This window comes from Hyla sarda, chromosome 11 (genome assembly GCF_029499605.1).
Source record: "Hyla sarda isolate aHylSar1 chromosome 11, aHylSar1.hap1, whole genome shotgun sequence".
In the NCBI taxonomy this organism is placed as follows: domain Eukaryota; kingdom Metazoa; phylum Chordata; class Amphibia; order Anura; family Hylidae; genus Hyla; species Hyla sarda.
Window position 1 is genome coordinate 16,401,957 of NC_079199.1, and position 26,177 is coordinate 16,428,133.

The 26,177-nt window shown below is 46.0% G+C and overlaps 1 protein-coding gene across 1 annotated transcript in view; it reads left to right on the forward strand.

The window, feature by feature from the left end:
- The window catches only part of FANCM (FA complementation group M), a 120,185-nt gene that overhangs the window by 82,956 nt on the left and 11,052 nt on the right, over positions 1 to 26,177 (forward strand). Inside the window, exons 9-16 of the mRNA XM_056546749.1 lie at positions 7,658 to 7,845; positions 9,026 to 9,232; positions 14,511 to 14,745; positions 17,375 to 17,520; positions 18,439 to 18,591; positions 19,938 to 21,867; positions 22,672 to 22,754; positions 22,880 to 22,951. Of these exons, the coding sequence (XP_056402724.1) occupies positions 7,658 to 7,845; positions 9,026 to 9,232; positions 14,511 to 14,745; positions 17,375 to 17,520; positions 18,439 to 18,591; positions 19,938 to 21,867; positions 22,672 to 22,754; positions 22,880 to 22,951 (3,014 nt within the window). The remainder of the gene's footprint in view (positions 1 to 7,657; positions 7,846 to 9,025; positions 9,233 to 14,510; positions 14,746 to 17,374; positions 17,521 to 18,438; positions 18,592 to 19,937; positions 21,868 to 22,671; positions 22,755 to 22,879; positions 22,952 to 26,177) is intronic.

Here is a 26,177-nt window from a genome sequence, read left to right on the forward strand (position 1 = left end):
TTGGCTGTCTGGGCATGCTGGGAGTTGTAGTTTTGAAACATCTGGAGGTCCGCAGGTTGAAGACCACTGCCCTAGGGTTACAACATCTGCCCTACATTGCACCCTGCTGGCACTATATAAAGGATAGACAATAAGAGGTCTGATCCAGGGAGGGGGCGGCCGCTGGGACCCCCTGCCATCTCCGGCCTGGCACCCCTGCTTCTGAACATTTATGTTGAAGGCTACAGGCAGCCGCAGTTGTCACGCCCGCCTCCATTATTGTCTATGGAAGGCAGCGTGACATCTTGTCACTCGTAATCCGCCACAGAGCGGAGTTAGCTCTGTGCCGCTGATTACTGGGGCACCAGACCGGAGATCGCAGGACCCTTATGCCCATTCCATGTACATATATATATATATATATATATATATATATATATATATAACACAAACCTCCTGTTTATCTCTCTCTCTCTCTCTCTCTCTCTCTATCTATCTATCTATCTATCTATCTATCTATATATATATATATATATATATATAAATAAAAATATAATGGGCATAAAGTGTCTGAATATATATATATATATATATATATATATATACATAGTTACATAGTTAGTACGGTCGAAAAAAGACATATGTCCATCAAGTTCAACCTACCCCTTAATTCCCTGGTTGAACTTGATGGACATATGTCTTTTTTCGACCGTACTAACTATGTAACTATGTAACTATGTATATATATATATATATATATTCAGATACTTTATGCCCATTATATTTTTATTTACAGTGACCCCTTGACCTACGATGGCCCCGGCATACGATAATTTCAACATGCGATGGCCTCTCAGAGGCCATCGCATGTTGAAGGCAGCATCAACACACGATGCTTTATGTCGGGGCCATCGCATAAACGGCTGCAGCCGGATAGCCGTTTACAGTGCCCTGTGAGCGCCGGTGATGGTCACTCACCTGTCCTCAGGGCTCCGGCGCGTCCTCTTCGGGATCCCCTGCATCATCAGCGCTCTCCATAGTCGTCATCACGTCGCTGCGCACGCCATCCCTTCATCCAATAGGAGCGGCGTGCGTAGCGACGTGATGGCGACGATCGAGAGCGAGGATGCCGGGGAAGCAGAGGCCTTGCCGGAGCGTCGGGAACACCTCAGGGACGTGGCGACATCCCGGGCAGCGGTGACGAGCGGTGACGGTCCGGAGCGGCGGGGACAGGTGAGTACAACTTTCTCTAACAGTGGTCTACAACCTGCGGACCTCCAGATGTTGCAAAACTACAACACCCAGCATGCCCGGACAGCCGTTGGCTGTCCGGGCATGCTGGGTGTTGTAGTTTTGCAACATCTGGAGGTCCGCAGGTTGTAGACCACTGTCCTATACTTTACATTGCACGGATCCCTCAACATACGATGGTTTCAACAAACGATGGTCCATTTGGAACGAATTACCATCATATGTTGAGGGACCACTGTATGTGTGTGTGTGTGTATATATGTGTGTATATGTATGTATATATATATATATATATATATATATATATATATATATATATATATATATATATATAATATTGGGCATAAGATCGCGGGGGGTCCTGCCATCTCTGGCCTGGCGCCCCAGTAATCCGCTGCACAGAGCTAACTCTGCTCTGTGGCGGATTATAAGTGACAAAAGATGTCACGCTGCCTTCCATAGACCTTAAAATAAATAAATAAAAATATATATAATTTTACATTTTTTTTATTTACTTTTTCTTTTTTTTTTTATCTAGAATTTATTTTTAAGGACATAACCTTTTAATAGAAATTCTGTGTGAAATCACGCCTCCTATCTAGCAGAGCCCAATCTGCGCACACACCTTTTGTGAGGCTCAGACAATGCCGGTTTTTGATGGAGAGAGAAGGAATTGTGCGCGCTGACATGGGCAGGACCTGCTTGTTTTGTAATACACTTAGATGAGAGGGTGAAGTACACAGTAGGTGCCGGGGGAGCTGGAGGATAATTGAGACACACACACACATGTACTATCTGCAGGATTGCATAAGTCTTTTCTGGCTGTGCCGTGCGCGACTGTGATTTTCAATTTTTACTTTTTTCTTTTCTTTTATGAAATGATTGGGGGCAGAGGGAGCAAGGGCAAAAACCCAGAGTGCATTGTTTCCTTTTATATAAAGAACACACGGCTCCAAAAACTCATATCCAGGAAACGTTTGACTCGAAAATAGAAAGTTTAGAAATTAGAAAGTTATCATTTTAGTCTCTTAAACTAAAAGCTTTGTTAAACATATATTACTGTGCCTTTTCAAAGCTTAATTTGCTAAAATGTTAGAAGGGTTATTCTATAATTAAGTCGTCTCCCTATACACAGAATAGGGGATAACTAGGTGATCGTGGGGGTCCGACTGCTGGGACCACCCACTAACGACAAGGTCAGTGGTCCGTCATCCTCCAAGTAAATGGAGCCAAGTTGCGTTCATGCTCGGCCACCACTCTATTCTCTATACCAGTGTTTCCCAACCAGGGTGCCTCCAGGTGTTGCAAAACTACAACTCCCAGCATGCTTGGCAGGTGCAAAAAGTGGAAATACACTTACCATGTGATGTTGGTAAGTTGAGGACACAACACCGTATAGCGTATGGATGTGTTGCAATCCAATCTGTTAGCAGCCTTGATCCTCCGGTCAGGTCCTCGCTTCACCGGTTTGCAACAATCAAGAAAAGAGCACAGAAAAATGGATCTTCTCCCGGCGCAATTACAGGGTCATGAACGGGACTTAGGTCATGGATATTGCATCATAAAGGTTTTATTGGGCACAACAAACAACGCGTTTCTTGCCCGGAAAGGGCACTTCATCAGACAATGTGCACAAACGCATTGCCTGATGAAGTGCCCTTTCCGGGCAAGAAACGCGTTGTTTGTTGTGCCCACTAAAACCTTTATGATGCAATATCCATGACCTAAGATCCTTTTTTCTGTACTTTTTTCTTGATTGTGATGATGGTGAAACCTTCTTTCCCCGTAGAGGATGCCCTCTTGTCATGGTGACCGGCCTAGGTATAAAATATCACTATAAAGATCTCTGCACTGTCCATTCATATATTTGTACATTGTGATCAGATCGCCCGAGACGTCTTTTCTCTAAGCTAAATAACCCCAAGTGATAACCTTTCTTGGTCCTGTAATCCTCCCCGACCATTAACTATCATTGTCACCCTCCTCTGCCCCCTCTCCAGTTTGACCATGTCCTTCTTATGTACAGTGGTCCCTCAAGTTACAATATTAATTGGTTCCAGGACGACCATTGTATGTTGAAACCATTGTATGTTGAGACTATAACTCTATGGAAACCTGGTAATTGGTTCTGAAGCCCCCAAAATGTCATCCAAAAATAGGAAAAAGTGAGGAATAAAGAATAATAAGTAGATAACTAATATAGATAAAGCAAATCATTACACATAAAAGTAAGAAAGATCTGCTGGGAGCTGTAATCACTGTCTATGTCAGTGTTTCCCAACCAGGGTGCCTCCAGCTGTTGCAAAACTACAACTCCCAGCATGCCCGGACATGCTGGGAGTTGTAGTTTTGAAACAGCTGGAGGCACCCTGATTGGGTAACAATGGTTTAAGTAGAGGACAAGAGCTTCTTTAAGGTCCTACACAGTACACACAGTGTCCCAAATGGAGCCACCCTTACTTGGTGTCCAAAGGAGCAGCTAACCCTGGCACAGATAAGGAGTAGTACAGAACTTGTAGTACCTCCCTGTACTGTAGGGGGCGCTACCAGACAGTCGGTCAGTGCATGCACTTCAGTAATACAGGTAAAGAGTACAGAACATGTAGTACCTCCCTGTACTGTAGGGGGCACTACCAGACAGCCAGTCAGTGCATGCACTTCAGTAATACAGGTAAAGAGTACAGAACATGTAATACCTCCCTGTACTGTAGGGGGTGCTACCAGACAGCCAGTCAGTGCTTGCACCTCAGTAATACAGGTAAAGAATACAGAACATGTAGTACCTCCCTGTACTGTAGGGGGCGCTACCAGACACCAGTCAGTGCTTGCGCCTCAGTAATACAGGTGATTTACCAGTAAAATGCCCATTCTGATTGGTCAGTTCCTCCAGTTGTGGCATGTCTCACAGATCTGGACTGTCTGTACATTGTATGTTGAGTCTGGTTTCAAGTTACAATGGTCCAGAAAAAAAACATTGTAAGTTGAGGGATCACTGTACAGGGGTTCAGAATTGGACACAATTCTCCATATGTGATCTGACAAATGATGTATACAGAGGTAACTGTGTCCCTGTCCGGATCCTCTATGCCTCTCTATACATCCCATGACTTTGTTAGCCTTGGCAGCAGCTGCCTGGCACTGGTCACTAAAGTTGAGCTTACTGTCCACCAATATCCCAAAGTCCATGTCGGACGCAGGTTTACCTAATGTCTTATTATTTAGCACATATTGGAAAAAATATAGAACATTCTCAATTAGGATCAATAGTTGTTTCATTTGCCAACGACAGGTACAATTTTTAATTTTCCAACCGACCCCAAAGCAAATGTTTGAAGAGCGTAGAATGTGACCAGTTTACAGATGTACAGGGAGGTCGAAGGCACTTGAACAACATCCGTCCTTTTGTCTTTACGCCGCTTTCGGAGCCGAGTGATTTGTGCAGCCGATATTGAACGTGTTTTTTTTTTTATTATTATCTAGGCCATCTCACAGCAGCTAATTTCAAGGAAATCAATTTGTATGATTTGTTCATTGTGTCATGTGATAAGGTTAATTGTACAAAAAAAGCGCAGTCCCCTATCGATTGGGCACGTGGGGGGAGGGGGACGGACTAATTAGAGTCTGGTTAATTGGTCTAGTGGGCTACAAACTGAGCTTTTAATAAACCCTACAGAAGCGCAGACATATCTGTAATTACCTACGTTGGTGTTTTCTCTCAATTTACAAAAAATTAATAAATAAATTCAAAGAAAATTTTAGATTTGATGAATATATTTTAGATTTTACTTTTCCTACTTTATGCATGGAACTAATCTGCAGTGGATTATTGATACCATTGACGTTAATGTGTCTGCAGAAAATCCGCAAATCTGCCGCTGTTGCGGATTATCCGCAGACCCATTGAAGTCAATGGTATCAAATTCCACTGAACACGTGAACATACCCGAAGGGTCTATTTACACGCACAGATTTGAAGCGGTGTTCAGTCATTTAGGTTATATTGCAATGTGCAGCATAAAATCCTACACTTTAAATCCTGCACATCAGAGTACCGCCTAAGGGTAGGGTCACACGTGCCGTATTTTGCTGCGTATTTTCTTTTTGGAACACAGAGCTCTCTGCTGACATCATGAGCACAGTGCTCTCTGCTGACATCTCTGTCCATTTTAAGAATTGTCCAGAGTAGGAGAAAATCCCCATAGAAAACATATGCTGCTCTGGACAGTTCCTAAAATGGACAGAGATGTCAGCAGAGAGCACTGTGCTCGTGATGTCAGCAGAGAGCTCTGTGTTCCAAAAAGAAAGGAATTTCTTCTGTAGGATTCAGCAGGTAATAAATAAGTACTGGAAGGATTAAGATTTTTTAATAGAAGTAATTTACCAATCTTTTAAACTTTCTGGCACCAGTTGATTTAAAAAAAAAAAAAAAAGAAAAAAAAAAAAGTTTTCCACCGGAGTACCCCTTTAAAGTAGGATTTCTGAGTCTCCCCGGGGCACCTGTCCTAAAAGCCCTAAGAAAGGGGATGGATCAGAGCCAATATGGTGTTTGTCCGGGTAGACAAATACTCATTGAAGTGCTCTGTAACCAGGGTGAGGGCTGCGGGATCAGAGTCTTTTGATGCACTTCTCTTAAGTACCGGGTGGGATGTACAGGGCCGCCTTTATAAAAGTATTCGGATAAAAAGAGAGAACTGTTCCCCCTGAATAAGGGACCATTCACATTGGAATGGGATGAAGCCAGTGTTTCCCCCAACCAGGAGGCCTCCAGCTGTTGCAAAACTACAACTCCCAGCATGCCCGGACAGCCAATAACCCCTTTAGTTACTGAAGGGGTTTTTAAATAGAAGTAATTTAGAAATCTATACAACTTTCTTGCACGAGTTGATTTGAAAACATTCTTCTCCCTATGGAGTACCCCTTTAATGTACTTTAGATCTGTAGTACCCAGCACATCGATCTCGTTGATGTCCATAGATTCCACGTCATGCATACACTTTTTGTGGCCGCAAACAGGGCCAGATTAAGGCTGCCTGGAAGACGGAGCACTTCATTATGATGGCCCCCCCACCAGTTCCCCACATTGGGTGCAGTATAGTTCCCCCGAATTAGGTTGGCAGTATAGTTCCCCCGCATTAGGTTGTAGTTCCCACACATTAGGTTGGCAGAACAGTTCCCCTACATTAGGTTGGCAGTACAGTTCCCCCACATTAGGTGCAGTATAGTTCCCCCACATTAGGTTGGCAGTATAGTTCCCCCCACATTAGTTTGGCAGTACAGTTCCCCCACATTAGGTTGGCAGTACAGTTCCCCCACATTAGGTTGGCAGTACAGTTCCCCCACATTAGGTTGGCAGTACAGTTCCCCCACATTAGGTTGGCAGTACAGTTCCCCCACATTAGGTTGGCAGTACAGTTCCCCCACATTAGGTTGGCAGTACAGTTCCCCCGCATTAGGTTGGCAGTACAGTTCCCCCGCATTAGGTTGGCAGTATAGTCCCCCCGCATTAGGTTGGCAGTATAGTCCCCCCGCATTAGGTTGGCAGTATAGTCCCCCCGCATTAGGTTGGCAGTATAGTCCCCCCGAATTAGGTTGGCAGTATAGTTCCCCCGCATTAGGGGCGGTATAGTTCCCCCACATTAGGGGCGGTACGGTTCCCCCCCATTAGGGGCGGTACGGTTCCCCCCCATTAGGGGCGGTACGGTTCCCCCCCATTAGGGGCGGTACGGTTCCCCCCCCATTAGGGGCGGTACGGTTCCCCCCCATTAGGGGCGGTACGGTTCCCCCCCATTAGGGGCGGTACGGGTCCCCCACATTAGGGGCGGTACGGGTCCCCCACATTAGGGGCGGTACGGGTCCCCCACATTAGGGGCGGTACGGGTCCCCCACATTAGGGGCGGTACGGTTCCCCCACAGACATGCATTCTGAAGCGATATACAGTGTACAGCTGGAGGCTGTATGCCTGCTTACTGCTCCACTTCAGTGTTCCGACCACCACTCCTCCGGTCCGGGGTCACGATCTACTGCTATGGTCTGGGACCGTAGGAGCGGAGGTCGGAACACTGAAGATGACGTGCCGCTGGTAACTTAACATGCGCGCGTCCTCCTTGATGTTCCACTTTTCTCCTATGGGCGCACATCAGTGTCGTCCCTGTGTGTGCTACCTTCCTGCGGCCCCTGCATTTTTAAAGTCAACGTGGGGGCCGCCGCAGAGAGGTAACCGCCGGGACATCCTTGTGTCCTGAAAAGATTGTTCGGGACACAGGGATGTCCCGAATGTGACAAGGGCCCCCTGCGGGCACTGGGCCCGGAGCAGGTACTCCATGAGCGCCAATGATGATCCGGCCCTGGCCACAAAGATCGCATGGTCAGGTAACTGTCATTCTCCGTATCTATTATTCTGTAATTACCTTCTCTCCTTTATTGCAGGTCAGAGTTCTTCCAGCAGTTGTCCCGTTAACACCCGTATCATGATCTTCTCTTCCTTCCGGGACAGTGTCCAAGAAATAGCAGAAATGCTCAACCAGCATCAGCCTATTGTCAAAGTTATGACCTTTGTGGGCCATTCATCCACTGGGAAAGGAGTTAAAGGTTTCACCCAGAAAGAGCAGCTGGAGGTGGGTACCATTTTACGGTTAAGTAGGTAGTAGGGCTGCTTGGGGAAAATGTGCCATTGCGATTATAGAGGTAAATATTGCGATCTCCATTAGGGATGTAAGAAAAAATCGATTCTCGCGATAATCGCGATTTTTCATTTGCCGATACAGAATCGATTCAAAATATTTTTGAATCGATTCTTTTAGGGATGTGGAATTTTTAATAAAACGCACTTTTCTTACCTGCCAACGAGCCCGCGGAGCTCCGGTACAGGTGTTCGGTCCCCGGGCTGTATTCTTCTTACTTCCTGTTAGTCCGGCACGTCACATGGAGCTTCAGCCTATCACTGGCCGCAGCGATGTCCCGCCTCCGCTGGTGATAGGCTGAAGCTCCATGTGACGTGCCGGACTAACAGGAAGTAAGAAGAATACAGCCCGGGGACCGAACGCCTGTACCGGACTGTACCGGAGCTCCGCGGGCTCGTTGGCAGGTAAGATAAAGTGCGTTTTATTTTATTTTGCAGCCCTGACGGGATAACATGAGAAAAGTGAGCACCGGAGTACTAGATCGCCGCTGTCAAAGCTGACAGCGGCGTCTATTGGGATCTATGAATGCTCCCAGGTGGGCGATATATCGCGATGTATCGTCACCTAGACGGTATCGCGATATATCGCGATATATCGAATCGCCACACTGGTATCGCGATTCGAATCGAATCGCCAAATTCTTGGCGATTCACACCCCTAATCTCCATATGCAATTGCGATATAATAAACAAATGATGAAATCCCCCAATTTCATTCCAATCCCCCCCAATTTCACATTCCCCCATATTTCAGGTTTATCCCACGCTTAAAGTCCACTCACCCCGTTTCATGTCCACTCCCCCCCCCGTTTCACGTTTATTCCCCCATTTCACATCTACCCCTCCATTTCACGTCAATTCCCCCCCGTCACATCTCCTGATGTCACTTCTCGCCCCCAAGTCAAATCTTCCCCATTTCATGTCCACACCCCCGAGTCTCATTCCCCCCTATCAGAAAACCCTAATGCTCACCTAGCCCTGCTCCCCCGTAGGTCTGCCGCAGATCCCAATTCGCAAAAAATAGTGATGCAATTGCAATATATTGTGAAGCCCTAGTAGGTAGAGTGGTTCTATCATTGATCAAAACAAGTAATACAGTTGTCCCCATTTCGCAGGTGGTGAAGCGGTTCCGGGAGGGCGGGTATAATACGCTGGTCTCCACCTGTGTAGGAGAAGAAGGCTTGGACATCGGAGAGGTGGATCTCATCATTTGCTTTGATGCCCAGAAAAGTCCTATCCGTCTCGTCCAGAGAATGGGTCGAACGGGAAGAAAACGCCAGGGACGGATAGTGGTGATATTGAGCAAAGGACGGGAGGAGCGAGTACGTTACCAGTTTTGTTGTCCTTCAATGAATACTTTGACGTGTGTGTGTAATATATATTCACATATGTATATATAATATATATGTGTGTGTGTGTGTGTATATATATATATATATGTGTACTTCCGACTCGACTCCTCTGTATTAATATGCAAATGTATTTTATACATTCCTTGAAGGAAAGAAAGGTAACATACCTGTCATTACCACAGGACTACTGGCTGGGAAGCCAACAGTTTACTGTATTGAACAGTTTGTGTGCTGATCTGCTGCTGAAGATAGGGCAGTGGGAGGATCCAGGAAGGGGCATTTATTATAAAACATGATTTCCCTAGTAGAATCCCATAGTCATGTTTAAAGTTTAAAGGGGTACTCCGCCCCTAGACATCTTATCCCCGGGGTCCCGCTGCTGGCGACCCCTGGGATCGCCACTGTGGCACCGCGCTTTCATTACTATACAGAGCGAGTTCGGGGGACGGATACAGAGCGATACAGAGAACATAGCAGCGTAATGTCATAGCTCCGCCCCTCGTGACATCACGGCCCGCCCCCTTAATGCAAGTCTATGGCGGGGCGCCACGCCCCCTCCCATAGACTTGTATTGAGGGGACTGGCCGTGACATCACGAGGGGCAGAGCCACGACGTAACGGTGCTCCAACCCCTGTATCGCCCGTCATTACGCACAGAGCGAACTCGCTCTGTGCAGTAATGAGAGCGCGGTGCCGCAGCGGCAATCCCGGGGGACACCAGCAGCGGGACCTATTGACCCTCCATTCCCTTCACTTATACAAGTGTCTCTAGTCCTGCAAAAAACATATTTCCTTAACCCCTTATCAGTGAGTGAGAGGCTAGGTTACCCATGGGTTCCCTGTAACAGCAGAACACAACACTATGGAAAGTATAAGTATTGCCGCTTCTAATTGTGCGTTGTGTGCCATATAATATAGCACATGAAAAGCTTCTTCACGGTCACTTAACATGTTCGTTTTGCGGTTACGTGAGGCACTGCATGCATTGGTCTTTATTCTTAAAGTAGAGAAGTCATTAATTATAACTTTTTGTGAATTGGGACATTTAAACTTGCTTTTTTTTATTCCAATCTAAATTTAGTAGGAGTCTGAGTCGGTGCATTGTTTGCCAACTCCGATTTCAGGTACCCAAAATTTCGTCCGACTCCTCGACTCCGACTCAGTCTCCGACTCCACAGCCCTGGTTGAGGGATAGCCAATGTCATTGTATACATCCACCACAGTAGTGCACCTAAATTCCTGTATTCTATGACTCTAATTGTTACACATCTGCACCGTCTATCTGGTGTAGGATTCTATTGTGGCACTTGTAGTCCGCTGCAGGCATCCTCCATTGTATGCATTTTTATGCTGGGGATCGCCCCTAGCAACGGACTAAAAGGGCAGGATCTGCTCCCCCAGTATAAATGCACAGCCACATTTGGGGTTGAGCACCTCAAGCCATTTGTGTGTGTGTATGTATAATATATATGTATATATATATATATATATATATATATATATGTATATATGTGTGTGTAAATATATATATAATCTACGTGTGTGTGTGTGTGTGTATTTATATATTTATATGTATATATATATATATACATATATATATATGAAGGAAAATGGTGGAAGACGGCTAGAGATGAGCGAAATTACAGTGATTTGATCCGTAACAAACCCAGCGGCGCGGCGGTTGCTGACTTATCCTGCATAAATTAGTTCAGCTTTCTGGTGTCCCGTTGGGCTGGAGACTCTCCTAGGACTGTATCCACATTTTCCAGCCACCGGAGCACCTGAAAGCTGAACTAATTTATCCAGGATAAAGTCAGCAAACACCTAGCCGCGAGGTTCATGCAGAATCGAAGTACTGTAACTTCGCTTATCTCTAAAGACGGCATTCAAAAAATGTTTTGATAACAAGTGGTGGTTTATTCACCCATACAATACAGGTAATGCGATATTTTGACCAAGCAGAGGTTTTCCTCTGAGCAGTTTGAACCATCGCATTACCTGTATTGTATGGTTGAATAACCCACCACTTGTTTTCTAAACATTTTTGGAGTGCCGCCTTCCACCATTTTTCTTCTCTACAATTGGTTAGGCTTTGAGGACTGAGCACCCGCCTGACTTTGAAAGTCATCACTGTGCATCATCCATATTTCCTTTTAGATATATATATATACATATATAGATATATATATATAGATAGATAGATAGATAGATATATATATATATATATATATATATATATATATATATATATATATATATATATATATATATATATATATATATATATATATATATACACACATATACACAGACCCTGCACCAGGCTGGGAAGACTGAATCTGCAATAGGCAAGCAGCTTGGTGTAAAGAAATCAACTGTGGGAGTAATTATTAGAAAATGGAAGATATACAAGACCACTGATAATCTCCCTCCATCTGGGGCTCCACACAAGATCTCACCCCGTGGTGTCAAAATGATCACAAGAACTGTGAGCGAAAATCCCAGAACCACATGGGGGGGACCTAGTGAATGACCTGCAGAGAACTGGGACCAAAGTAACAAAGGCTACCATCAGTAACACACTATGCCGCCAGGGACTCAAATCATGCAGTGCCAGACGTGTCCCCCTGCTTAAGCCAGTACAAGGCCAGGCCCGTCTGAAGTTTGCTGGAGAGCATTTGGATGATCCAGAATAGGATTGGGAGAATGTCATATGGTCAGATGAAACCAAAGTAGAACTTTTTGGTAAAAACTCAACTCATCGTGTTTGGAGGAGAAAGAATGCTGAGTTGCATCCAAAGTACACCATACCTACTGTGAAGCATGGGGGTGGAAACATCATGCTTTGGGGCTGTTTTTCTGCTAAGGGATCAGGATGACTGATCCGTGTAAAGGAAAGAATGAATGGGGCCATGTGAGATTTTGAGTGAAAACCTCCTTCCATCAGCAAGGGCATTGAAGATGAAACATGGTTGGGTCTTTCAGCATGACAATGGTCCCAAACACACCGCCCGGGCAACGAAGGAGTGGCTTCGTAAGAATCATTTCAAGGTCCTGGAGTGGCCTAGCCAGTCTCCAGATCTCAACCCCATAGAAAACATTTGGAGGGAGTTGAAAGTCAATGTTGCCCAGTGACAGCCCCAAAACATCACTGCTCTAGAGGAGATCTGCATGGAGGAATGGGCCAAAATACCAGCGACAGTGTGTGAAAACCTTGTGAAGACTTACAGGAAACGTTTGACCTCTGTCATTGCCAACAAAGGGTATAGAACAAAAAGTATTGAGATGAAATTTTTTTATTGACCAAATACTTATTTTCCACCATACTTCGCAAATTCTTTAAAAATCAGACAATATGATTTTATGGATTTTTCTTCTCATTATGTCTGTCATAGTTGAGAGGCCTGTCATTTTCATCATAGGTATACCTCATCTTTTAAAGTGGGAGAACTTGCACAATTGGTAGCTGACTAAATACTTTTTCCCCCCACTATATATATAGCTACCTGACGGGTGTCGGACTATTAACTGTTTTGGACTATTGGAAGATCAAAGCGCAATGGGTGAATTTTACAGGTCTTCAAGGACTGTTCACACTGTAATATGGAGCAGGGATTGCTTGTTGTATTAGATTGAAATGTCTCACATACAGGCCATAGGAAGCTGTTCTGTATTGTACTGTGACGGGAGCGATGTAGGGCACTGTGCAGACCATATGCAAATAGTGACCTTCATAAATAGGCATGCCGCTGTCACCGCAGTGTCCGATTGTCAGTCCTCGATACTGTTAATAGCAGCATGTAGGGTATGGAGAACATTCAGCTCACACACAATAGACACACATTGTGTTGCCTGATGTGGCGGTTTGTATTGAGTGTTTCTACCTAAAGGCACGCTGAATTCTGAGAAGTATTGTCATTGACTGCCGCCATATATATTTACAAGTGGAGTGAAAAACATTGATTGTCAAGGGTCAGGATATATTAAAGGGGTACTCCACCCCATGCATCTTATCCCCTATCCACAGCATAGTGGATAAATGTCTGATCGCCAGGGGTCCGGCCGCCGGGACTCCCAGCGATCTGCACAGCGGCCCAGTGATCCACGTGCATGGAGTGATCTCCGCAATTGACTGACACGCCCCTCCATATATCACTCTGTATCTCCGTCTCTCACATAGACTTGAATAGAGAGGGCATGACAACCACGGCCGTTCTGAAGCCTAGCACTGCCGGCGTTCAGAACATAAATGTTCGTAACGCCAGGGTGCCGGGCCGGAGATCGCAGGAGTCCCAGCGGTCGGATCCCCACGATCAGACATCTTATCCTCTATTGTTTTGGATTTGGCATTATGATGTCTAGCAACGGAGTACCCCTTTCAGCAGCAAGTGAACAGTCAGGTCTTCAGACTGATTTGTTGCAAGCAGAAAAATGGGCAAATGTGAAGATCTTAGAGAATGTGATAAGAGCCAAATTGGGATATCTAGATCAGTGTTTCCCAAGGCCAGTCCTCAAGTACCCCAGCAGGTCATGTTTTTAGGATTTCCTTAGTCTTTTACAGGTTAGATAATTGTGCTGATGCCTGAAGAGAAAATCCTGAGAACATAACCTGTTGGGGGTACTTGAGGACCATGCTTGTCCTGTAGGGTGTGCTGGTGGTTAGTCTATCTATCAAAAGTTCTTCAAGGAACTGAAACAAGGGTTTGATGGGCCTGAAGCCTCAAAGTTTCTCTTGGGGTGTTAAGGGGGTACTTTGCCCCTAGATATCTTATTCCCTATCCAAAGGATAGGGGATAAGATGTTTGATCCAGGGGTCCCGCCACTGGGGACCCCCGCCATCTCTCTGCTGCACCTGACATTCGTTTAGAGCGTTCATCGACTTGCATTGAATGTCATGTTTTCAATCATATGGAGCGCTGTGTGTGTGCGTCACTTACTGGGGGAAGACATGGCACCAGGATGCGCTATGAAAAGAAGACAAGCTGTCCGCCACGCCCCCTCCCATAGACCTGCATTGAGGAGGTGTGGCCTGACAGCACAAGGGGTGTGGCCGACCCCCGCAGCTCCCACACAGCGTTTCGAACTAAATGTTCCCGAATGCTGGCCAGTGGAGTACCCCTTTAATAGCCAGGTTAAACACATTGATGTAGAGACAAGATGCTTTATATGTTGTGAGTAGAGCTGATGGCACCTTTTTATATGTATCAACAACATTACATCTGCCTTTTATGTCTTCTCGTTTCTACAGACCTATAATCAAAGTCAATGTAATAAGAGAAGCATCTATAAAGCCATCATGGGAAATAACACAGATTTGCACCTCCAGCAACAAAGCCCTCGCATGGTCCCCGATGGGATCAATCCAACAGTGCACAAGATGTTCATCACACAAGATGCTTACAATGTCAAAGATGGAGCTGGCCCCAAAGACAGACGTTCTGCTGTGGCCCACCGTAAATCATCCGTGTTCTTCAATGCAGAAGGTTTGTGAATTACACCCATGGTAGTGCAGGATGTTCTGCCTGGGTATTGTCTTCTGTTATCACTGTCAAAATAAAACCAGAATTGCTGGACCAGACTCCCAAAGTACATACTGGGGTTAACTTCTACATAACTTCTTGGGGTATTTGTTTTTAAATTAATTTCCTCCAGACATATAACATATAAATATAGTGTTACTACAAATTTTGCTGAATTGAGCATATTTTTTACAGGAAGTTGTGTAGCCAATTCATTGTCAGTCTGGTGTTGTCTCAGCTGCTCCCTGCAAGAAAATCTATCACCCTGATCTTAATTCTGACCAGCCCCTACTGCCTACATCACCATCTTCATGTCATTGTACATATATATATATATATCTTTATTGGGACATTGAGGGGGGTAGTTACAGTGTAGTCAAAGCTTGCTGCCTTGTGCTGAACAATGCCACAGGGAGAGGACCGGATAGGGAATGAATGCAGCAGCTTTTCCAGTGTATGAATTTTACCTATTGTGTCCATTTAACCCCTATAGGACATGTGATGTACATGTACGTCGTGGTGCCCTTGTACTTAGAGCACAGTGATGTACATTTACTCGGAGCGGTTCCGCGATCACTACGTCACCCAACACTGTGATCGGAACCAGGCAGCTACTGTTATCAGCAACGATCCCGCTGATGTCCACCATTAACCCTTCAGATGCTGTGATCAATACCGATCACAGCATGTGAAGCATAGCGGAGGTTTACAAAAATACACCGGACCACCCTTGGTGAAATCTCAGTGGTCTGAAGTGTAAAGATGGCCGGTGAAACTCCACTCGTCTGCTCCGGCCGGCCGGCTACTACCAGAAAAGTAGTTTGCTGAAAACACTATATGCATAGCACTGATCACTATCTGAAATCCAAAGATTGCAATAAATAGCAAAAAAGGGTTTTAAAAATAAATAAATAAATACAATAAAAAACATTTTAATAAAAGTGAATAAGCCCCTCCCCCAATAAAAAAATTCCTGTTTTTCCATTTTACAAAATACAATGTGAAAAGAAAAAAAAATGTTGGTATCGTTGCATGTGTAAATGTCTGAACTATTAAAATAAAATGTTAATAATCCTGTACGGTGGACGACGTAAACGGTTAAAAAAGAAATTTTCAAAATTGCTGTTTTTAGTTCCATCGTATCCCAGAAAGAAATTCAATAAAAAGTGATCACAAAGTCATATATACCCAAATGTAGTACCAATAAAAACTACAGATCACAGCACAAGAAATGAGCCCTCATACAGCCCTACATATAGAAAAATGAGAAAGTTATAGGGGTCAGATTAGGGAGATTTAAAACATACTTATTTTGTTTTAAAAAAAAAACTTTTTTTTTTTTTTTTTTTTTTAACAGTCACCTTAAAGGGGTACTCCGGTGGAAAACTTTTTTCTTAAATCAATTGGTGCCAGAAAGTTAAACAGATTTGTAAATTACTTCTATTAAAAAAATCTTTACCCTTCGAGTACTTTTTAGTAGCTGTATGCTACAAAGGAAATTCTTTTATTTTTTAATCTCTTTTTTTGTCTTGTCCACAGTGCTCTCTGCTGACACCTGATGTTCGTGTCAGGAACTGTCCAGAGCAGGAGAAAATCCCCATAGCAAACCTATGCTGCTCTGGACAGTTCCTGATACGGACAGAGGTGTCAGCAGAGAGCACTGTGGACAAGACAAAAAAATTCAAAAAGAAAATAATTTCCTGTGGAGCATACAGCTGCTAAAATGTACTAGAAGGGTAAAGATTTTTTAATAGAAGTAATTTACAAATCTGTTTAAGGCTGGGTTCACACCACGTTTTTCAAATACGGTTACTGTATACGATTTTCCGCTAAAAAACGTATGGCAAAAACCGTATGCAACCGTATGACTCCAAATTAAAATATACGGTTTTTCCCCGTACGGTTCTATCCGTTTGCATCAGTTTTTGCCAACGGTTTTGCTATTTTGTTGGAATTAGTTTTCCAGCAATTTAATAAAGTTACGATTGTTCTATTGAAATTCCAATCTGCACATGTGTCAACTCCAAAAACGGATTAGAAAAACCGTGTGCAACCGTATTCTGAAATTCTGTGTACGGTTCTCATAGACAACAATGTTAAACGAACCGCATACGGTTCGCATACGTTTTTTCAACCGGAGGCAAAAACGTGGTCAACAGCGTTTTTGCCTACGGTTGAAAAATCGGCAAAACCGTATCCGAGGCAAAACTGATGCAACCGTACACAACATTTGGAATACGGTTTACAATGCATTCTCTATGCATACGGTTTCGAATACAGTCGTATGTTTTTTTGCGGAAAACCGTATACGGTTACCATATTTGAAAAACGTGGTGTGAACCCAGCCTAAATTTCTGGCACCAGTTGCTTAAAAAAAATAAAAAATAAAAATGTTTTCCAATGGAGTACCCCTTTAAGGGGTTTAGCATAGATTTGAAAACCTATATGCTGATACGATATACTGCATCGCCCCCCTGCTTAGTGGCCATATATTTTAATAAAGCTTTAGAGGAAATAAAATATCTTTAACTTTTAAGTATTGTTACTAGTTTTATGTATTTCTTACTTAACCCCTTGTTACACAATTCCCCAGACTCCCTGAAAGAAGACTGGCTCCTGACTAATGCAGAGTTTGAGACCTGGGACAGATCCTATCGCTTAAAGGAATCTGATGGAATGAGAGATGTTGTTCTACCCAAGACCCACTTTGAGCTATTCAGAGATCCCGAAGCAGATGTTGTAAGTAGCAGTAAATATAGTTCCTACCTGCTAACAAGTCAATAAACAGTCCATTGCGGTGATGCTGCACGGGCTCTGGTCCTTCCCTGGCCAGTAGCGTAGAGGTATTCTGTACAGGCTGCTGTACGGATAAAAGACGGATCACTACACAGAATAGGAATGAGGATCCGGCAGTGGGGAGAGTGATTGAGCATGTGTGTCCTCCAGCTCTTAGGTCTATACTTGAAGGGGTAGTGACTGAGCATGTGTGTCCTCCAGCTCTTAGTTCTGTAGGTGGAGTGGTAGTGACTAAGCATGTGTGTCCTCCAGCTCTTAGTTCTGTAGATGGAGGGGTAATGACTGAGCATGTGTGTCCTCCAGCTCTTAGTTCTGTAGGTGGAGGGGTAATGACTGAGCATGTGTGTCCTCCAGCTCTTAGTTCTGTAGGTGGAGGGGTAGTGACTGAGCATGTGTGTCCTCCAGCTCTTAGTTCTGTAGGTGGAGGGGTAATGACTGAGCATGTGTGTCCTCCAGCTATTAGTTCTGTAGGTGGAGTGGTAGTGACTAAGCATGTGTGTCCTCCAGCTATTAGTTCTGTAGATGGAGGGGTAGTGACTGAGCATGTGTGTCCTCCAGCTATTAGTTCTGTAGGTGGAGTGGTAGTGACTAAGCATGTGTGTCCTCCAGCTCTTAGGTCTATACATGGAGGGGTAGTGACTGAGCATGTGTGTCCTCCAGCTCTTAGTTCTGTAGATGGAGGAGTAGTGACTGAGCATGTGTGTCCTCCAGCTCTTAGTTCTGTAGATGGAGGAGTAGTGACTGAGCATGTGTGTCCTCCAGCTCTTGGCTCTGCAGGTGGACACGGATTGATATATACTTTGAATGCTATGTGAGTAAACGTATGTTGATTAACTGTCCGCTCTTTTATATGTGATCTAGGAAAATGGCCCAGGGCCGGTCCGCAAGCTATCTCTGTCTGAATGGAGCTTGTGGCAGAATCGACCTTTTCCAACAGACTCTGTTGATCACTCTCATCGATGTAAGAATTTCATTGCTATTATGGAATTAATAGAACAGATGAGATTGGAGGAGGTAAGTGCTATTACACCCTGATTATTGTAGCATTATATTAGGAGACAATTAGTGATTAGTCATCAGATAATGTCCCCCACTATGTTTTTTTTAAAGTTTACCATTGACTGTAGGCAGTTTCTGGCTGCAGCCACAACCCTGCATACTGAACTTTTGGTGCATGCTGTGTGTTTGGGCGCTGTTGTCCTTATGATCTGAATGAACTTCATGGGACCTGGTCTTCAAACAGGGACCTCTCCTAAACCATCTATAAAAAAATGTAGCTTTCCATAGGTGAGGCTACTCAAACCCTATGTGGCAGCTATGTACTATATCCACAGTGACAACTTTAAGGGGTACTCCACCCCTAGACATCTTATCCCCTATGCAAAAGATAGGGGATAAGATGTCTGATCGCGGGGCTCCCACCGCCTGCGGCAACCGGCGTTCGTTTAGAGCATCGGGTGTAGCTCCGGAGGCTCGTGATGTCACGTCCACCCCCCTCAATGCAAGTCTATGGGAGGGGCCGTGACTCTGGACAGTTCCTAAAATGGACAGAGGTGTCAGCAGAGAGCACTTGTGGTAAGGCAGAAAGGAAATTCACAAAGAAAAGAACTTCCTGTGTATTATACAGAAGCTGATAAGTACTGGAAGGATTGGGATTGTTACTTTTTAATATAAGTAATTTACAAATCTGTTTAACTTTCTGGCACCATTTGATTTTAAAGAAAATGTTTTCCAGGGGAATACCCCTTTAAAGTTCATGTGCCCTAATAGGTCAGCTCTTGGCCAGTTTAGAAGTACCCTTATTCTTTATCTAACGTTATGGTAGATACAAATAACATAATGGCAATTGTGACTCTTGGTATGAAAACCCCATTAAGGTTTAGTGTGCTTTTAGGAGAAATAATTTGCGCAGAAATTATTGAAAATTTCTCCAAGATGAAGCATTGCTCTTTGTAGCCTCTTATCTTCGGTGTCCCCATTACCCCAAGAAGATTTCTTCTTAATTATAATGCTGTTAAAGGAACGGCTGTGCTTCTTTGTCTACAACTTTGTGACACGCATTGAGTGGGGTCAGGCTTTTTTTTTTCTCTTAGACTCCTAATAGATTAATGTGTTTTGCACTTTCTTTCCGTACAGTGTGTACAGACTTGAGTAGAAGGTATTTTTCTGGCTTCCGCATTTACAATTTAAAAAAAAATAGGCTTAAATACGTTTTTTTTAAACTAAATGTGTATTAGATATGTTATGCCTATCTCATGCATCTGATGTGCATGGTTTAGAATTATGGTACAATTACTACTATAATAATACAGAAATGTAATGTCAGATTCACAAAAATATTCCTTCCTTCCATTTTGCAGAACGGTTGCAAGTATGATGAAGGATTGAAGGCATTCTTGAAGGAGGATGTCCAGCCATTACGTAAAGGCACTAAAGATAGTAGAGTTTGTCCAACCAGCAATTCCAAGGGCAAGAAAAAGCTGTCCGTTGTACAAAATACAAAGGCTTTTCAGAACTCCACTTTGTTCTCCTCGATTGAACCCGATGAAGACTTTATGTCAACGTCCAAAGCTTTTAGGGGGTCAAGATTGCGGTCTGCTGAGCTCAGTACAGACTCTGTGGTTGGTGCTTCAGAGATGGAGGAAGCCATAGAGGTCGATCTAGATCAAGATGTTGGTGATGAGATGGAAATTGAAGAGTATGAAGAATCTTCCAAAAATCCTCCAAAGCGGGAAGAAGTTTTGACAACGAATTGCCTAAACACAATGTCGAAATCTCCTCTCAATGACTCCTCTACACTCTTATCGGATTTCTTCTACACTCCTTCACTTGATACTCGTGACATTCCCATCAAGTTGGCTGATGACTGCATCAATGAAGTAAAACAAATGCTATCACGTGTCAAGAAATTCTTAACCTTTTCCCCTCCCGCATTATCTGAACTCGACTCTTTGGTTACTATGAAAATTTCTGCAGGATCTTCAGCAGCCGCAATATCCCCCGTGCCATATAAAACATCCCAATTTTCACCTTTACGTCTACAAGGAAGCCACAATCACTCAAGTCAACCAGATGGTTTAGAGGATGGGCCAGTCACTGAAGAAGACGGTGAAGAAGGGCCCTGTGAAAATATAGTTTCTGGAGCAACACACCAACCACAAAATAAGGTGGAGACTAACACAAGTGGGGTTAAGGATGATGGACCACTACATGATCCTCATTGGGATGATATTTTTGACTGCGATGGAGATGCCACCTATGTTGAAAATGTTGACCCACCTCAAACATACAACCACTCCATACATGAAGATGAGGATGATGATTATAAAAAGGACATTGAGGATTTTGACCCACCTGTGAGAATAGACAGTCCTGTCACAAAGCTAGAGAAGACTGAAAATAATATAAACATCGGAAATGCATCTATTTCCTGTAATTCACATTTTGCCCAAGACCGAAATAATATAAAAAGTGATGATACGGACATTGATGTCCCGAGGGCTCATAGCCCTACCCACTTTGAGAAAGAAGAATATCCATCTGGGTTAAGAGAAGACAAACTCAATTCATTCCCTGAAGATTTAGATGACAGTTTCGACTTATTTGAAAATGAAGAATTCGCAGAAATCGACCAATTCACTTCAACTAAAGCCGGCACAACAAACAAGCCAGATGGAGGGACAACCGTAAACTTCAATATGTTTGACCCATCTCTTCTCGCTGAGGACATTACAGAAGAAGATCCAGAAGACCAGGCTTGTTCCAATTTCATTGAGAATACAGAACGTGAAGAGGATGATGCTGATGGTTCTCAAGAATTGTTTTCTGTCAATTTCGATCTTGGATTTTCCATTGAGGGTGAGTCTTCGGATGGTGAAGATGGTGGGCAGCCAGAGAATACGTATGAAGAAGAACCCAGTCTCTTCAAGGCCCCCAGCCCTCCCAAAAGGATGGTTGCTGGAGGTGGTGCCATGTCTACTCCTATAACCTCAGAGGTTAAAAAACCCAACTACGAAGCTATGTCTGACAAACGCATTTCTCTTCTCTCGCCATTACACCCACTTAAAGACACGTTTGCCCAGGCTCCTGAAAAGTCAGGTTGTGCCTCATCCTTTCTTAAATCGCCCACTAGAATGTTGGACAGCACTAACGCATCTTTCAATACCTTTGCAAAACTGGATTTGTATACACCAACTAAGAAGGTTGAACCAAGAGCAGAAAATACCCCTATTGTTGTAACATCAGGAGGAAATAGACCAGAATCCGCGATGGATCGTTGTATAACTATCGGTATGTTCCATTTCCTCCATTGTTGCCTTTATTTCAAGGGTTTATTCCGGCTTTATACATCTTATCCCCTATCCAAAGGATAGGGGATAAGATGTATGATCGCAGGGGTCCCGCCATTAGGGACCCTCGCCATCTCAGTGCAACCCCTGGCATTTTGTGCTGGGCGATGCCTCCGAGACGGGGACCTGATGGCCATGCCCCTAATGACGTCACGCCACGCCCCCTCATTCCGTGCCGGGCACTGCCTCCAAAACGGGGATGTGACGCCACGTCCCCTCCATTCATGTCCACGGGAGGAGGTGTCGGGGCACGATCCCTAGTGACGTTACACCACACCCCCTCCATTCATGTCTATGGGGAGGGGTCATCCCCCGTCTCGGAGGCAGCGCCCGGCTCAGAATGCCAGGGGCTGCACAGAGATCACGGGGGTCCCCAGCGGCGGGACCCCTGCGATCATACATCTTATCCCCTATCCTTTGGAAAGGGGATAGCCCTTTAATTTAGCATTCAGCACATGGCTCGTATTTTATACATTTTTTTAATATTATTTTTTTTTTCAACGCTTTATAATACTTTTTGTTTTTGTTTTATCAAAGAAACTTTTTTTCCTCCTTCACGTAATAAGCCCTTTAGCTCCCGTGTAGACATGATGATATCCCAGGGTAGTTGTTTTGTTTCTGTAGCTGCAGGACGCTGAACACAAGAGGTCGGAGTCCTGTTTTTAATTGCCGTCGCTCTGTTTTTTTTGCCTTTTCACTTTGTGTCTTATTGTTTTGTTCTGGGATTTTTGCCGTCTCTCAACAGGTAGCAGCCCGGAGAGTGAAGATGATGTCGTCTTTAGAAGAAAAAGAAAATTAACCAGTGCCAATGTCCTCACATCCCCGGAGGTGAGCGGGGGGGGGGGGGGAAATGTCTGACAACAATGCGCCGGGAATCTCAGGGATGCGGCTCAAGCGTTTAACAATGCGCTGGTTCTAGTTTTCATTTGCTTGTTTTCAATTTTGTTTCACAGCCTCCAAGCAGCGAGTGTGATGTCGACTCACCGATGCCCGTGGCTAAGAAGCGCCGACATGTCCTTAACACGGTAATTTTCACATTGAAAACGTATACAGGAGAACTGTATTGCAAAAACGGGGTGTGAATGCACCCGAAGTCTCCTGCCGGGTAAATTCTGCCAATCTTTAAAAATACATAAATAAGTAAGTAAATAATTAATTTAAAATAAAAAAAATACTAATAAATATGTGTATGTATAATTTATTAAATATATCTAATATAGTTTTTTTTTTTTTTTTTCGGTGATCAATACTTGATAATCTGGCAATAATCAGGTTCTTCTAATAGCACATTTTTGCTAATTTTTATGGATATAGATACTGTATAATACACAGATAATCCATCTTTAATGGGATCAGATGGTTTCTGGATTATTAAGAGTTTTTTTTATTATTATTGGGGAAAAAAATAGATCTAGACAGACAATGAGAAAATAAAGAGGTTTGGCAGCCATGGGCCCAAGGTTTGGAGAACGGGACAAATATAAGACAAAGAACGACAAAATAATGCTATTCTCTACACAAATACAACATTTAAAAAATATTTTTTAATCAAATAATGTTATTATCTTTTATTTATCTTAGTATTCACATTTCAAAACGCACAGACTGTTCACATGTTGCGGCTATTTAGCAACTAATTACCACTTGCGTTTCTGCAGTTATTGACCTGAAATTGTGGTAAAAAATACATGATTTGCGTAATAGCGGTAAAACAATATATATATATATATTTTTTTTTTTACTGCGATTTGCATTTGCGGAAAAAAAGGCTTGTGGTAAACTAGTTGCGATACTGCAAATTAGTCTTTTGAACCTAGCCCTAGGAACGCCAGCCTAATGAAATATAATACAATCCTCCAAGAATTGCCCCAGAGCAGCAAGTTCCCCATAAGGCTGTGATCACACAAAGGGAAAGTTGCGGAAAACATGAGCGGTACATTCCCCAAATTTGCATGTTCTTCTGTATTAGCACCACTCGGAAATGTGCTGTCTCCCATAGATGGCTCCCTCTTTCTCGCTCGCTCTCTATCCCTCTTTCTCGCTCGCTCTCTACCCCTCTTTCTCGCTCGCTCTCTACCCCTCGTGCTCGCTCGCTCTCTACCCCTCGTGCTCGCTCGCTCTCTACCCCTCGTGCTCGCTCGCTCTCTACCCCTCGTGCTCGCATCGCTCTCTACCCCTCGTGCTCGCTCGCTCTCTACCCCTCGTGCTCGCTCAGCTCTCTACCCCTCGTGCTCGCTCGCTCTCTACCCCTCGTGCTCGCTCGCTCTCTACCCCTCGTGCTAGCTCGCTCTCTACCCCCTTGCTCGCTCGCTCTCTACCCCCCTTGCTCGCTCGCTCTCTACCCCCCTTGCTCGCTCTCGCTCTCTACCCCCCGTTGCTCGCCTCGCTCTCTACCCCCCCTTGCTCGCTCTCTACCCCCCTTGCTCGCTCGCTCTCTACCCCCCCTTGATCGCTCGCTCTCTACCCCCCTTGATCGCTCGCTCTCTACCCCCCTTGATCGCTCGCTCTCTACCCCCCTGTCGTCTCCCCCTTCGCTCGCTCTACCCCCCTTGATCGCTCGCTTCTCTACCCCCCTCGATCGCTTCGCTCTCTACCCCCTCGCTCGCTCGCTCTCTACCCCCCTCCTCGCTCGCTCGCTCTCTACCCCCCTCGCTCGCTCGCTCTCTACCCCCCCCTCGCTCGCTCGCTCTCTACCCCCCCCTCGCTCGCTCGCTCTCTACCCCCCCCTCGCTCGCTCGCTCTCTACCCCCCCTCGCTCGCTCGCTCTCTACCCCCCCGCTCGCTCGCTCTCTACCCCCCCTCGCTCGCTCGCTCTCTACCCCCCCCCTCGCTCGCTCGTCTACCCCCCCTCGCGCTCGCTCTCTACCCCCCTCGCTCGCTCGCTCTCTACCCCCCCTCGCTCGCTCGCTCTCTACCCCCCTCGCTCGCTCGCTCTCTACCCCCCTCGCTCGCTCGCTCTCTACCCCCCCTCGCTGCCTCGCTCTCTACCCCCCTCGCCTCGCTCGCTCTCTACCCCCCCTCGCTCGCTCGCTCTCTACCCCCCCTCGCTCGCTCGCTCTCTACCCCCCTCGCTCGCTCGCTCTCTACCCCCCCCTCGCTCGCTCTCTACCCCCCCTCGCTCGCTCGCTCTCTACCCCCCCTCGCTCGCTCGCTCTCTACCCCCCCTCGCTCGCTCGCTCTCTACCCCCCCTCGCGCTCGCTCTCTACCCCCCCTCGCTGCTCGCTCTCTACCCCCCCTCGCTCGCTCTCTACCCCCCCTCGCTCGCTCGCTCTCTACCCCCCCTCGCTCGCTCGCTCTCTACCCCCCCCCTCGCTCGCTCGTCTACCCCCCCTCGCTCGCTCGCTCTCTACCCCCCCCTCGCTCGCTCGCTCTCTACCCCCCCTCGCTCGCTCGCTCTCTACCCCCCTCGCTCGCTCGCTCTCTACCCCCGCCTCGCTCGCTCTCTACCCCCCCTCGCTCGCTCGCTCTCTACCCCCCCTCGCTCGCTCGCTCTCTACCCCCCTCGCTCGCTCGCTCTCTACCCCCCCTCGCTCGCTCGCTCTACCCCCCTCGTCGCTCTCTACCCCCCCTCGCTCGCTCGCTCTCTACCCCCCTCGCTCGCTCGCTCTCTACCCCCCCTCGCTCGCTCGCTCTCTACCCCCCCTCGCTCGCTCGCTCTCTACCCCCCTCGCTCGCTCGCTCTCTACCCCCTCGCTCGCTCGCTCTCTACCCCCCTCGCTCGCTCGCTCTCTACCCCCCTCGCTCGCTCGCTCTCTACCCCCCTCGCTCGCTCGCTCTCTACCCCCCTCGCTCGCTCGCTCTCTACCCCCCTCGCTCGCTCGCTCTCTACCCCCCCTCGCTCGCTCGCTCTCTACCCCCCTCGCTCGCTCGCTCTCTACCCCCCTCGCTCGCTCGCTCTCTACCCCCCTCGCGTCGCTCGCTCTCTACCCCCTCGCGCGCATCGCTCTCTACCCCCTCGCTCGCTCGCTCTCTACCCCCCCTCGCTCGCTCGCTCTCTACCCCCTCGCTCGCTCGCTCTCTACCCCCCTCGCTCGCTCCGCTCTCTACCCCCCCTCGCTCGCATCGCCTCTCTACCCCCCCCTCGCTCGCTCGCTCTCTACCCCCCTCGCTCGCTCTCGCTCTCTCTTACCCCCCTCGCTCGCTCGCTCTCTACCCCCCCTCGCTCGCTCGCTCTCTACCCCCCCATCGCTTCGCTCGTCTACCCCCCTCGGCTCGCTCGCGTCGTCTTACCCCCCTCGCTCGCTCGCTCT